The 12,763-nt window shown below is 40.1% G+C and overlaps 1 protein-coding gene across 4 annotated transcripts in view; it reads left to right on the forward strand.

The window, feature by feature from the left end:
- The window catches only part of nrbf2b (nuclear receptor binding factor 2b), a 33,409-nt gene extending 22,969 nt beyond the window's left edge, over window positions 1-10,440 (forward strand). For all 4 annotated transcript variants that reach the window (XM_043712306.2, XM_043712305.2, XM_087999113.1 and 1 more), the window contains 2 exons: window positions 6,136-6,176; window positions 9,352-10,440. In XM_043712306.2, coding sequence (XP_043568241.1) covers window positions 6,136-6,176; window positions 9,352-10,083 — 773 coding nt within the window. In that variant the 3' untranslated portion in view covers window positions 10,084-10,440. The remainder of the gene's footprint in view (window positions 1-6,135; window positions 6,177-9,351) is intronic.
- The last annotated feature ends 2,323 nt before the right edge of the window (window positions 10,441-12,763 follow it).

Raw genomic sequence — 12,763 nt, forward strand, 5'->3', positions numbered from 1 at the left:
AAATTTCAATACAGCAAAGATACACAGCTCATCATGCTCATGACTAATATTTGACACTGATATCTCACTGGTTTACTCTTTATCTCCTAACTCTATAAATTTCTCCTTTGCAAGCATTATTCCAATTCCCTTTTGAAAATTTCTCCTGAATCTGATTCCACCACCCTTTTAGGCATTGTATTCAATATCACACCGATTCAGTTCTGCTATGGGACAGACAATCCTTCTGAGAACAGATGTCATGAAGCTGGTGAAATGGGTAAATGAAATTTAATGTTAAAAAATGTGAAGTGATGCTTTTTAGCCTGTCCACATCTTTTTGGAATAGAAACCGAAAATGCTGGGTGAGAAAAAAAACTCTTGGAATTATCCTCCTGGTTTCTGTTTGCTACCTAATTGTTAAATTTCCTGTATTTATTATTTGCAAGTTTTGAAATTGTGCCCCGTATTTATGTATCATAGACGGCAGTGGGTCGTAATATCAACCTCATTGCAGCGGGACTTACCATCTATAGAAAGCTGTTTACGCTATTCTTTTGCTTTTTGTACTTCAGCTAATTTCATATCCATACCGCTATTCACCTATCAATCCTGTGATTTCATTTTTTAAACAGAACTACCGTATTTTATCACATATCATTTGAGAGTTCGTATACATGACATCAACTGCACAACCCTCTTCACCTTTCTCTGATACTTCATCATGAGTCTTAAACAAGTTTGTCACATGTTCAATGCTGATGTACTAGATTTTGAGCACATTTTCCCTCTTGACTTTTGACTGAAAATAGAAAAGTATAAACTCAGGATGAGGTGAGGATTTGAATAACAAGCTTATCCAGTTTTTTAACTGCAGTGCAGTTGAGGTTTAACTTGCTTGGTTTAAAGGTTGTAAGGGTATTATTGCAGAGGTCCAGTGAAAAGAGCCCTTCAGTAATTAATGTTAATTGAGTTTAAGAGCAGTCTAAGGATTTAAATAAAATTTAAAATAAAAACGCAGCTCTTAAAAGCCCAGGTTTCAGAGCTGGAGCGATGGCTGAGGACACTATGCAGCATCCGACAGGCAGACAATATCTTAGCTAGCATGTATAGATAGGTGGTCACTCCGCTGGCTAAGGTCCCACAGGCAGGGAAAACTAGATGACCAGGCAGGCAGTGCAGAAATCCCCCTGAAGCTATTCCCCCGAAACAGCAGGTACATTGTTTTGGATACAGTTTGGGGAATGGCACTTCAAAAGAAAGTAACTGCAGCCAAATTCTTTGCAGCACAGTTGGCTCTGCTGGAGGAAGAATTAAGTGTGGGAAGTCTAAAGTAATAGGGATTTAATTGTAAGTGGTAAATAAGACTCCAGAGTGATATGTTGATTCCTAGGTGCCAGGGTCAAAGATGTCTCTGAGCAGCTGCAGGACATTGTGGAATAGGAGTGTGACCAGCCAGCTGTTGTGGTAAACATTGGCACCAACTTCATGGGTAAGAAAATGGATGAGATACTAAAAGCAGAATTTAGGAGTTAGGAAGCAAGTTAAGCAAAGTGTGTATAAATCAACACTTTCCTAGCTACGATCAGTTCTGAGGAAGGGTCACTCGACCCAAAACATTAACTCTGATTTCTCTCCAGTGATGCTGACAGACCTGCTGAGCTTTCGAGCAGTTTCTGTTTTTGTTTTCAAAAAAAGTTAGGACCTCAAAGGAATTGATCTCAGGATTGCTACCAGTGCCATATGCTAGTCAGAGTAGGAATAGCAGGATATATCTTACGTGTATGTGGGTATAGTTATGGTGCAAGGGGGAGGGTTTCAGATTCTTTGAGTATTGGAGCAGGTTCTAGGAGAGGTGGGACCAATGTGAACTGGATGGGTTACACCTGGACGATGAGGTCCTTGAAGAGTCTTTGCTAGGCAGTTTGGCAGGGTTTAAACTAAAATGGAAGGAAGTTGGGAACCTATGCAGGAAGACAGTGAAGGAAACAAGGGCAAAAAATTCAAACAGTAGTGTAAAATAATATGAACAGGACGAGAAAGATTAAAGAAACAATTAAGACTCTGTGTCTTAATGCATAGAGCATTTGCAATGAAGTGAATAAATTAGTCACAGGAATAGATATAAATGAATACAGCCTAGTGGGATTATGGTGATTATAGCTGCATGGTGACCAGGAATCACCCAGAGGTATTCCGTTTTTTAGGAAGGATAGAAAAAGACTGAAGGAGGTTTGGTAGTACTCCTTGTTAAAAGAGGAGCTTAACACAATAGTCAGGGAGAATATTACCTCTGGTGAAATGGAATCTGAATTCATTGAGTTTAGAAGCACCTAAGGGCAGAAAACAATAGGGGTTATTGTATATGGACCACTAAACTGTAGTGGTAACGTTGGGGAGGGCATTAAACATGAAATTAGACCTGCAAACAATAAAAGGTACAGCTGTAATTGTGGATTACTTTAATGTAGATTAGATATTCTGGAGTGGGTATGAGTTGGTTTTCTGGGTAAATGCATTGAGGAACCAGTTAGAGGACATACTAGCCTAGACTGAGGATTGTGTAATGAGAAAGCAATAATTGGCAATCTGGCTGTGTGAAGGCCCTTGGGAAATAGTGATCATGTGATAGAATTGATAGTTGATTCTGAGACTAAGGTCCTGAATGTAAACAAAGGAAGCTATGACATTATAAGGCAAGAGCTGTTTATGATAAATTGAGAAATGTTATCTAAGAGTATGACAGTGGATAAATAATGGCAAATAATTTAAGAGTGCATGGAGGAATTGTATCATTCAGTTGTTCATTCCTATCTTACACGGAAATAAAATGGGAAAGGTGGCTTTGTCATGGTCAACAATGAAAATTAGGGATAGTATTAGATTCAAGGAAGGAGAATATAATTCGGCTAAAATGAGCAGCAGACCCGAGAATTGGGAATAGTTTAGATTTCAGCAAATCTAATCTTGGATTGATTAAGAGGGGAAGATTGAGTATAAGAGTAAAACTGACTGTAAATGCTTCTGTGGGTATGTCAAGTGAAAAAGATTGGTGAAGACAAATTAAGGTCTCTGTCAATCAGAAACAGGAGAGGTTATAATGGGGAACAAAAAAATGGCAGACTAATTAAATACATATTTTGGTTCTGTCTGCACAAAGGATGACACACCATGTCTCAAAAAAGTTGGGGACCACAGGGTCTAGTGAGAGGGAGGAACTGACGGAAATCGCTTTTTGTAGGGATTAAAGGTCAATAAATCCCCAGGGTCCAATAATATACATCCCAGAATACTTAAGAAAGTGACCCTAAAAATAATAGATGCAATAGTGGTCATTTTTCAAGAATCTTTAGACTGAAGTGTTCCTACGGATTGGCTAATGTAACCCTACTGCTTAAGAAAGGACACAGAGAAAATAACACGGAATTAAAGACCAGCCAGACTGCATGTGGTTTACTTGGACCTTTGGCAGGTATTCAGTAAGGTCCCACACAATAGGTGAGCATATAAAATTAAAGCACATGGGATTGGGGTTAGTCTACTGACAAAGATAGAGAACTGGTTTGAAAACAGGAAATAGAGTAGTAATGAAGAGTCATTTTCTGAGTGGCAGCCAATGACTAGTGGGGTACCACAGGGATCAGTGCTTGGACCCCAGTTATTCACAATATATATGAATGATTTAGATGAGGGAGCTAAGCATAATACCTTCAAGTTTGCAGATGACACAGTGCTGGGTGAGGGTGAACTGAGAAGAGGATGCAGAGCTTCAGTGTGATTTAGACAAGTTGAGTGACTGGGTAAATAATGGCAGATGAAGTATAATGTGGATAAATGGGAGGTTATTCACTGCAGCAAAACAGGAAGGCAAATTATGATCTGAAAGGCAATAGATTGGGAAAGGGAGAGGGTGCAATGAGGCATGGGTGTCCCATTACACCAGTCACTGAAAGTAAGCATGCAGGTGTAGCAGGCAGTGAGGAAGGCAAATGCTGTGATGGCCTTCACAGCGGGAGGATTGGAGTACTAGAGCAGGGATGGTTTGCTGCAGTTGGACAGGGCCTTGGTACGATCACACCTGGAGCACTGTTTGCAGTTTTAGACTCCTTATCTGATGAAGGACATTCTGGCTTTGGAGAAGTGCAACAAAGTTTTACTAGACTGATTCCTGTGTTGACAGGACTGTTATATGAAGCGAGATTCAATCAGTTTGGATTGTATTCACTGGAGGTTAGTAGTGTAAGGGGAGTATTTAATAGAAACCTATAAAATTCTAATAGGAGTAGTCAGGGTAAACACAGGAAACACATTCCCAATGAGCAGGGACTCCAGAGCTAGAGGTCACTGTGTAAAGATAGGCCATTCAGGATTGAGAGAAGGAGAAATTTCTTCACCCAATGAATGGTGAGCCTGTGGAATTCCTTGCCACGGAAGGTTGAGGTCAAAGCTCTGAATGTTTTGAAGGAGTTAGATATAGTTCTTAGTGCTAAAAGGTTCAAAGGACCTGGGGAGAAAGCTGAGTACTGAGCTGGATGGTCAGCCACGTTCATATTGAATGGTAGAACAGGTTTGAAGGGCTGAATGGTCTATTACTGCTCCAATTTTCTACATTTCTAAGATGAATGGTTCCGCAAATAGGTGGAACTACTTAACATTATTAGGCGTGAACAATGCGCATGTTGGAGTGCATGGATGGTTTTGTTTAGGTGTGTAGCCCCATTGATATTTTCTGTAGCAACTTCAAGAAGGACCAATTTATTTGGTGCCTGATTGGGAGCTTTCAGGTTGCTGCTTAGAAGGAACTTGGGTAATAAATAACTATTAGTGGGTGCAGTTGAGGCAAATAGTATACGGAAATTAAAGGAAGTCTTGCGCATGTATCTGCAGAAACTGAAGTGCAGTAGGATATTTCATCAAGTTGGGATGAGCTGGCGAGAACTCTGAATTTGCAGATTCCTGCAGGTTTGTAGCTCTACAGAGCTTCCTGTGGTTTATCCTTATCCTATTGTTCCTTGCTGGAAGAATTAATTTTTAATGAGTACAGTATTATCTCATGCTTAAACCTCTAGCTTTAATGTATCAATAGTATTTAACCAATTAACAGTATGATACTTTTAAATATACATGTATATCTGAGCTGTCTGGAAGTGTTTTGTGTTTAGAATGCTGACGCAAGTGATTAGAACGAATCTTGGTGCGTGTCACTGTTTAAAAAATAACAACATTAAAATATAAAGGCTCAGTTAAATCTATTAAAAGCACATCACTAACAACGTGCTATGATTGATGGCATTGATAAATCTTTCCATCAAGTGTAGTAATCTCATAACCAGCGTCTGGCTTTTGGTCTCTTGTCAAGTGATTCAAGCAGAAATGGTGCTGTGGCTCATTCTAACTGTATTTCAGAAATTAAAAAAAGCCATAGTCTAACGTTAACACAGTTAAAAGACTTTCGTATTTTCATCTTTTGTTCAGGTCCAGCAGTTCCTTTTGTTGGTCTCATGTTTAAAAGGTGCTGTCCCCAAAATGGCAATAATTTGAGCTGTGAACTCCAATTCACAATGTAACATATTTAAAAGTGCCAGTGTTAAGTTATGTTCAAGCTGGGAAACATTCTCCTGGATTCTGGAAATGTTTATAAAGCACTGTAAGGTCATTTTCTTGGTTTGTGACTTGCTCTGAAACCCTTGTAATAGACCAGTGTTAGCCACAAGCTGCCTGGAGTCATGCAATCTAAATCCTCACTATATAGTTTGAGTGGACTTTACTATCTTTTTGTTAGTAAAATGATAAGAGGAAAAGCTGTGCATGAGAGAGGGTTTATTGATTGTTGTGAATAATTTATAAATGTTTCAGTAATATATGTGTGTGTGTTAGTTAAGATATTTTCTACTGAATGTCATGCATGTGGGTGGAACAAAGGCTCCATAGTCACATTTTTGAGTCAGTGATGTTTATTGGACAAAAACAATTCTGCTAAGATGTAATACATTGTTCAATTTAGGAGGGAAAACTGTGGCACAGTCCTACCTTTGGCTGTAAACCTCTGTTTATCTTTCTTTCTGGTCAGCTCTGTTTGTAAAGTGTACTTTGTGAAGTGTGGTCAAATCACTTGATAAAGATGTGTCACTCACAGATTTCTTCTTTTCCCCCCAGATCATCTTGAGAAAGCGATGAAGCTAACAGAGTCTGAACAGGTCCGTAATGAAAGCTGAGCCATTCTGCAATGTGTTTATTCAGTACTGAATTTAGGGAAGTAACTACTAGACTTGGCCTGCCCTATACTGATCCAGTTTCATTTGTGATCATTAGTGTACCAATGTGCAATCTCTCCTGTTTAAAGGAGTTTCAGAAATAACTGTGCTTTTCCCTTCTCAGTTCTGGTCTCTTTTCTACTGCAGCAACGTTCACTGGAGTGCAGTTGCCCAGGCACTTCACCGTTCTCTCCTACATATCACCATTTCCTATGTATGAGCCAAAATAATGGACAGTGCCAGCCAATTTGATTTCGGGACATCACAGAAGAGTTTAATATTGTGTTTTTATTCATGTGCAGGCCGTTGACGTCACTCCCTGGGACAGCATTTATTGCATGTCCTTAGTTGCCTTGCAATGATAGTAGTGAAATTGCCTTGTTAAACCATTGCAGTCTCTAGTAGCCTGTGTTATGTTGTACAATGCCATTAGCAAGGACATTCCAGGACTTTGACCCAGCGGCACTGAAGGAATGATAATATATTACCAAGTGAGTGGCTTGGAGTGGAGTTGACTTATGCCTTGTAGATGGTGGACTAGTTGTGGGGAGTCAGAAGGTGAGTTACTTACTGTAATATCCCTAACGTGACCAACTCTTGTAGTCTCAGTGTTTATATGGTGAGTCCAGTTGAACTTATAGTCAATGGTAACCCCCAGGATATTGATAGTGGAGGATTCAGTGATTGTAACACCATTGAATGTCAAGGGTTTGGTAATTAGATTGCCTCTTACTGGAGAGGGTCATTGCCTTGCATTTGTGTGGTGCAAATATTACTTCCCACTTGTCAGCCAGCCTGGTTATTGTCCAGGTCTTCTGTATTTGAACATGGACTGCTTCAGTATCTGAGGAGTTGCAAATAGTACTGAACATTGCACAATCATCAGTGAACATCCCCATTTCTGACTTTATGAAAGAAGGAAGGTCATTGAAGCAGCTGAAGATAATTTGGCCCAGGACACTACCCTGAGGAACTCCTGCAGAGATGTCTTGGAGTTAAGGTGACTGACCATCCACAACCACACCCATCTTCCTATGTGCCAGGTCTGACTCCGACCAGCGTGGCCCCTGATTCCTGTTGATTCTAGTTTTGCTAGATTCTGTCAAATGCAGCCTTGACCGGGTGACCGGTGTTGGCTGTACTTCAGCTTGAGAATAATGTCTCCACAGGATTGTAAGTTCTAGCTGAGAGTTTTCATGTGCCTGAAGGAGCTGATTCCCACTCCACTGACATGGAGCAGGATGTCCAGAGGGTAGTGGGACACAGCAGCATTTAGTTCCTTTCTTTCACTGCCTTGTACAGTCGGATGGTCAGTGGGGAATTGTATTTAATATCACACTGGAATCCTTCTGGTATCGTTCTTACGCGGTGGTTGAATTTTTTCAAATTGCCTTTTGTATCAATCTCTTGTTATAAGAATGAACACTGCAGCCAAGTTGGCTGGAACTGCTGTGGTGTTTTCCTTGTAGCCACATGGAGAGCAGCATAGCACAATGTGTGGGAGTGGTTTGCCGCATGTGTCCTGGCTGAAAATGATGTGTTCCCTGGAAAAAGCTGGAACTAGAAATATCTCTGTTTTAAAAAAAAATCTTTGTTTTCAAATCTATTGCGAATCTGGTTTAATTGTGTGTATATCCAGTTATCTACATAATTTCCTTGAATTTTGAAGATACTGCGGATGCCAACTGGGGAAGGGAGGGATGGTGATATTTTGGGCCCAGGTTCAATGCTGCACAGGCAGCCATGCCTGAACCAGAAGGCCCAAGACCAGGCTAGAATTTAAACTGATTTCACTCAGCTACCGGGTCCTCCACTGGTGGTCATTGTTTTCAGAAACAAAATTTCAGGCTGTTGTCATTTGAAACTGCCTTTGACTGGTCTCTTGCCAGGTGACAATCACTGTTTTGCAAATCTAAATATGTTAGGCACAAAACCCTATATACTCCACTTGGGAGAGTGCAATTGTTCCTTAGGCCTTTCCTTGGTGCGGGAACCATTTTAGGTAACCAGCTCTGAAATCTGAAATTACCTGAAACTGGTTAGTTCACTGGAACATTTTTGAGAAATCTTGAAGGCACAATGTATAATGTTGTAAAACCTATGTTTTTAATCTGGGAAATGGCTACAAAGATGACCAATTTCTAACCCCAGCCTTTCTGAAAATTCCTGTGAAGTGTTGTCTCTGAGCCTCATGGTGAGAGCTTTAGAATTTCATTAGGAGTGACAGTATGCTGGGACACTGTTCACTGTCCCAAACAGCAGTTCCTTCAGTTACCTGTCTGAAGTAACGGGTCTTTGAGGGAATATGCATCTGACTATTTTACCTAATGCTTTTAAAATGTTTTGTTAATCTATTGTGGATTCCTTTCATTCTGAATTTATCAATTTGTACATAGCATCCAGAAAACTAACTGGGCTACAAAAAAAGCCTCTTTAGTAGATCCCTGATAAGCGTTAGAACGACTAACCTTTCCATTGGAATGGAATTTTCCTGCTGCTCCAGAGGTTAATTCTGCACACGGCAATAATGCAGTCTGTCCTGTGTCTGGTACATGTGAATCCCCCATGCCCAGATTTGCAATCATCCAAAGCTCTGATAAACACCACATTGCACATCACATGGGATGACCTTTTTATTTGGTAACATCATGAAGTACCATGACAGTCTACAGGTGTTGGAATTTCCTACCCAGTACCACCTTCCCCTTTGTATCACCGGGAAGCTAGTGGAATTCATTCAACTGGAGCAGGTGATTGGAACCAGCAGCACTCCTAACCTGGAATGTTTGCACCCAGATTATGGTATTGTTGTAGTATAAGCAAAATACTGCTGAAGATCTGGAAAAAAAAATCCAAAGTGATAGGGAAACTCAGCAGATCTGGCAGCATTTGTGGAGAGAGGCACAGAGCTAATATGTCAAGTCCAGTTACTCTTCAGCACTCCAATGAGTCGTTGGTCTGTACATTAACTTTGTTTCTCCCCCTATAGACTGGCTGAGCTTCTCCAACACAGTTTTTATTACAATGTAATTGTGTTCCTTTTTCATATTTGCTGAAATGCTCATTGCTTCGAGACTCTATTTCCCCACTAATCAATTGCTTTCTTCTGAATATGCAGGCCTTGTTATCACTGGAGCTGCAGAGAGACAGTCACATCAAACATCAGCGTCTAATCCGTGAAAGATGGAAGAAAGACGAAAAGCTCAGGGCTCAGATAAAGCCAGCAGTAGCAGTAAACAGGGAAACCGATCCCCAGTTACCACTGAAAGCATTCTCAGATGAATCAGATGGTCAGAAGACACTTCCCACATGTGCAGAAATGAGTAGCCTTAACCAGGAGGGATATCTGAAACAAATTCGGAACTCCTATGATCGGGAACCGGATACCCTTCTCTTTCTGTTGGAGAAGAAGCACGTTCCTTCAAAGATCTTTGCAGTGAACAAAGCTCCTAAAGACGACAAGACAAGGATAGAGGAGCAAGAAATGAAAATTTCTGAACTGAAAAGACTTGTTGATCTACTTACAGCTGAGAATGAGAGACTAAAGAAGGAGAACAAGCTGCTAAAGGCAGAGAATGCGCGACTTAAGAAATCGCCATTGGAGAAGGAATTAGATTTGGATTCAGACTTTGTGAAATCAGAGTTGTGGTGCATCAGTCAACCGTCCGATAATGCTACCAATGCTGGAAAAGCGAAAGACATTCCAATACCCAACCTTCCTCCTTTGGAAATGCCAACTCAGAACATTTCATTGGACGATCTTCCCCCTTTAGAACTTTCTGAGGAGGTTGTGTATAATCTGAAAGAACCATTGGACGACCAAAAGGAAACCTCAAAGGACAAACTATAGGGAGCATACTTGCATTAAAACAAAACAATTTGTTAACAAACAAGTGGTACAGTGCCTCAAAACAGCAGTTAATGTTCCTGTTATACATACAAGATCAACACCAGATGTGTTCAGTGTGAACTGGGGCACTGTTTACAGTCAGGTACTCCATGGATCAGTCTGTGCCACTCAATGAACTCTTAATGTGATGCAAATTACAAAGCCAATCAGGAACATTATATGTATTTCTACTGTATGATGAGGGAACCAAATCAACAACTTTTATTTCTGAACGATCAGTTTACATTGAAATAATAGGGGTGCATCATTGTATACTTTTTTTATCGTTTTCTTTCAGAATAAATGAATTACCCTGTGTGATATGAACTACTTTTTTTTTTGCTGCATGAATGAGTACAATTAGTGTTGGTCTTTGATTTGCAAATCGAATAATTAAATAAAAATACAATCCTTGCAATTTGATTTTAGAGAATTTTTATTTGTTTGAAGTACCATTGTGCAACTGGTCACCCACTTGCCCTCAACAGGTTGGACGCTCAAGCCCATTAGGTCTGATCGAGGTGCACAAGATCATGACCAGTTTAGATCAGATAAAACAAACGCATACTGTTGCTGGAAGCTGATTGTGCAAGGATTAGTGAGACAGAGAGTTATGGTTTTAAGCAAGAGATGGTATCTGTCTTTTGAACCAGCATGATGCTAATGATTAGAGGCACTGTTTCAAGAGCAGAGAATTTTCAGCATTATGATTTGTATTCTTCTCTCAGGTTAAACCATCATTCATTTTGTTGCTTGTAATGCAATCCTGAATGGCTTCATGAGGGGAGATTTGTCCAGGTATAGCGAGGTGCTTTATAAATAAGATCACTTCTGTTTCAAAGGGAACTGTTGGAGCAACACAGATGTCATTTGCAATGAAAATAATTGATGTAAACTGTTTCATGTACGATAGCGGTTAATAAATCTCACAGAAAGCAACATAATAATGATCAGATAATGCATTTTTCTGATGTTGATAAATATTTGATCGATGTTTGATGACACAAAAGAGCACTACCCCAAGGTTTTGAAATAGTGCACCGGAGGTCTAGATGTAAGAATTGTTGAGTAGGAGAGATGTCCTGTATCCACGGGGAACCAGCAGCAGGAAGAATTGTTGTCAAAGCCAGGGATGTTCTTCCAAAACCAAGGATGCAGTGCAAGAAGACAACTTATGATCTGACAGCAATGGTGAAGGTGAGTGAATTTATCTTCAACTGGTATAGCCTACCAACTGCACTACTTGCCACACTCATCCATTGCTGAGGTCTTTACAGTCCCTTCACCCGCCTCCCAACAATTGCTGCTCACTGTTAAATTCCTGTGCTATCAACAGGACTTTAAACAAAATAATGGAGTTGACACTGATATGATAAATTGAAGAGAGCAGAAGGCAAGTGAGCAAGGTAATGAGGAAATTAAAAAATGCAGGAAGTAAAGGCGTCCAACATTGAGAATGCGCTACAAGTTAAAACTAGAGGGGCATAAAAAGGTTTTAAAAATGCTGAGGGTTTTGTATCTTAAATGTGCAAAGCATCCATGACAAATTGGATGAGTTGACTGCTCCAATTGAAATAAATGTAATTTGAGTCTTCACAGGAACATCACTGCAAGATGTCAATGGCCGGGACCTGAATATTCAGGGTAGTTGTGATTTGGGAGGACAGGAAGCTTAAAAAGTGAAATGTTAGCTCTGTTAATTATTTGGGTCAAGATGCAAAATCAGAGATTTTGTTTTAACTCATTCACAGGATGTGAACGTCGCTGGCCAGGCCAACATTTATTGCCCATCCCTAATTGTCACAATTAAGAGTCAACCACATTGACTGGAGTCCCAGGTAGGCCAGACCAGGTAAGGATAGCAATTTCCTTCCCTCAAGACCTTTAGTGAACCAGGTGAGTTTTTCCAACAACTGACAATGGATTTATAGTTATCATTAGACTCTTAATTCCAGATTTTTATTGAATTCAAATTCTGCCATGGTGGGATTTGACCTGGGACCTGAGTCTCTGGATTAACAGTTCAGTGATATTACCACTAGCTATCGCCTCCCCTAAGGGCGGGAAGGGATTCTGAGGGGCTGAGTTTCTACATTTGTTTCTATATCCATCGTGCCCTTATTATCTTCTCATTATCAGCCTTTAGAGAGGGCCAACGTGCTTTACCTATTCAGTGCCTTAGAAAGTCTTGCTCTGTGTTTTTAACGTTTTCAGCTAGCTTCTTTGGACTTGTATTAGTCCCGATTAACCATTCTTTGTATTCTGCCCAGTCATCTGACCTGCCACTCATCTTTGCATAATTATGCTTTTTCAAATTTGTTGCTTTCCTTCAATTTCTTCCCCTTGGAATTTCTCTTCATGGTACAGATTCTGAGCATTCTGAACTATCCCCTTCAACATCTGCCAGTGCTTCTCCACTGACCCACCTTCAAGCCTAAAATCCCCATTCACTTTAGCTAGAGCAGCCTTCAATGCCAATTTTAAAATTCTCGTCATGAATCCATTTTTCTCTTACAAACTGAAAATAAAGTTCAATAATAATGTTACCCAGAGGTTGCTTTTACTGAGGTCATTCATTAATTCTGTCAAATACTTCCATTCAGTAACTTGGCAAGTAATTTTAATGTCTGTTTTGAGAAGC

This window comes from Chiloscyllium plagiosum, unplaced genomic scaffold, assembly GCF_037043375.1.
Source record: "Chiloscyllium plagiosum isolate Xiang-an unplaced genomic scaffold, Cpla_swu_hap1 HiC_scaffold_22, whole genome shotgun sequence".
Classification (NCBI taxonomy): domain Eukaryota; kingdom Metazoa; phylum Chordata; class Chondrichthyes; order Orectolobiformes; family Hemiscylliidae; genus Chiloscyllium; species Chiloscyllium plagiosum.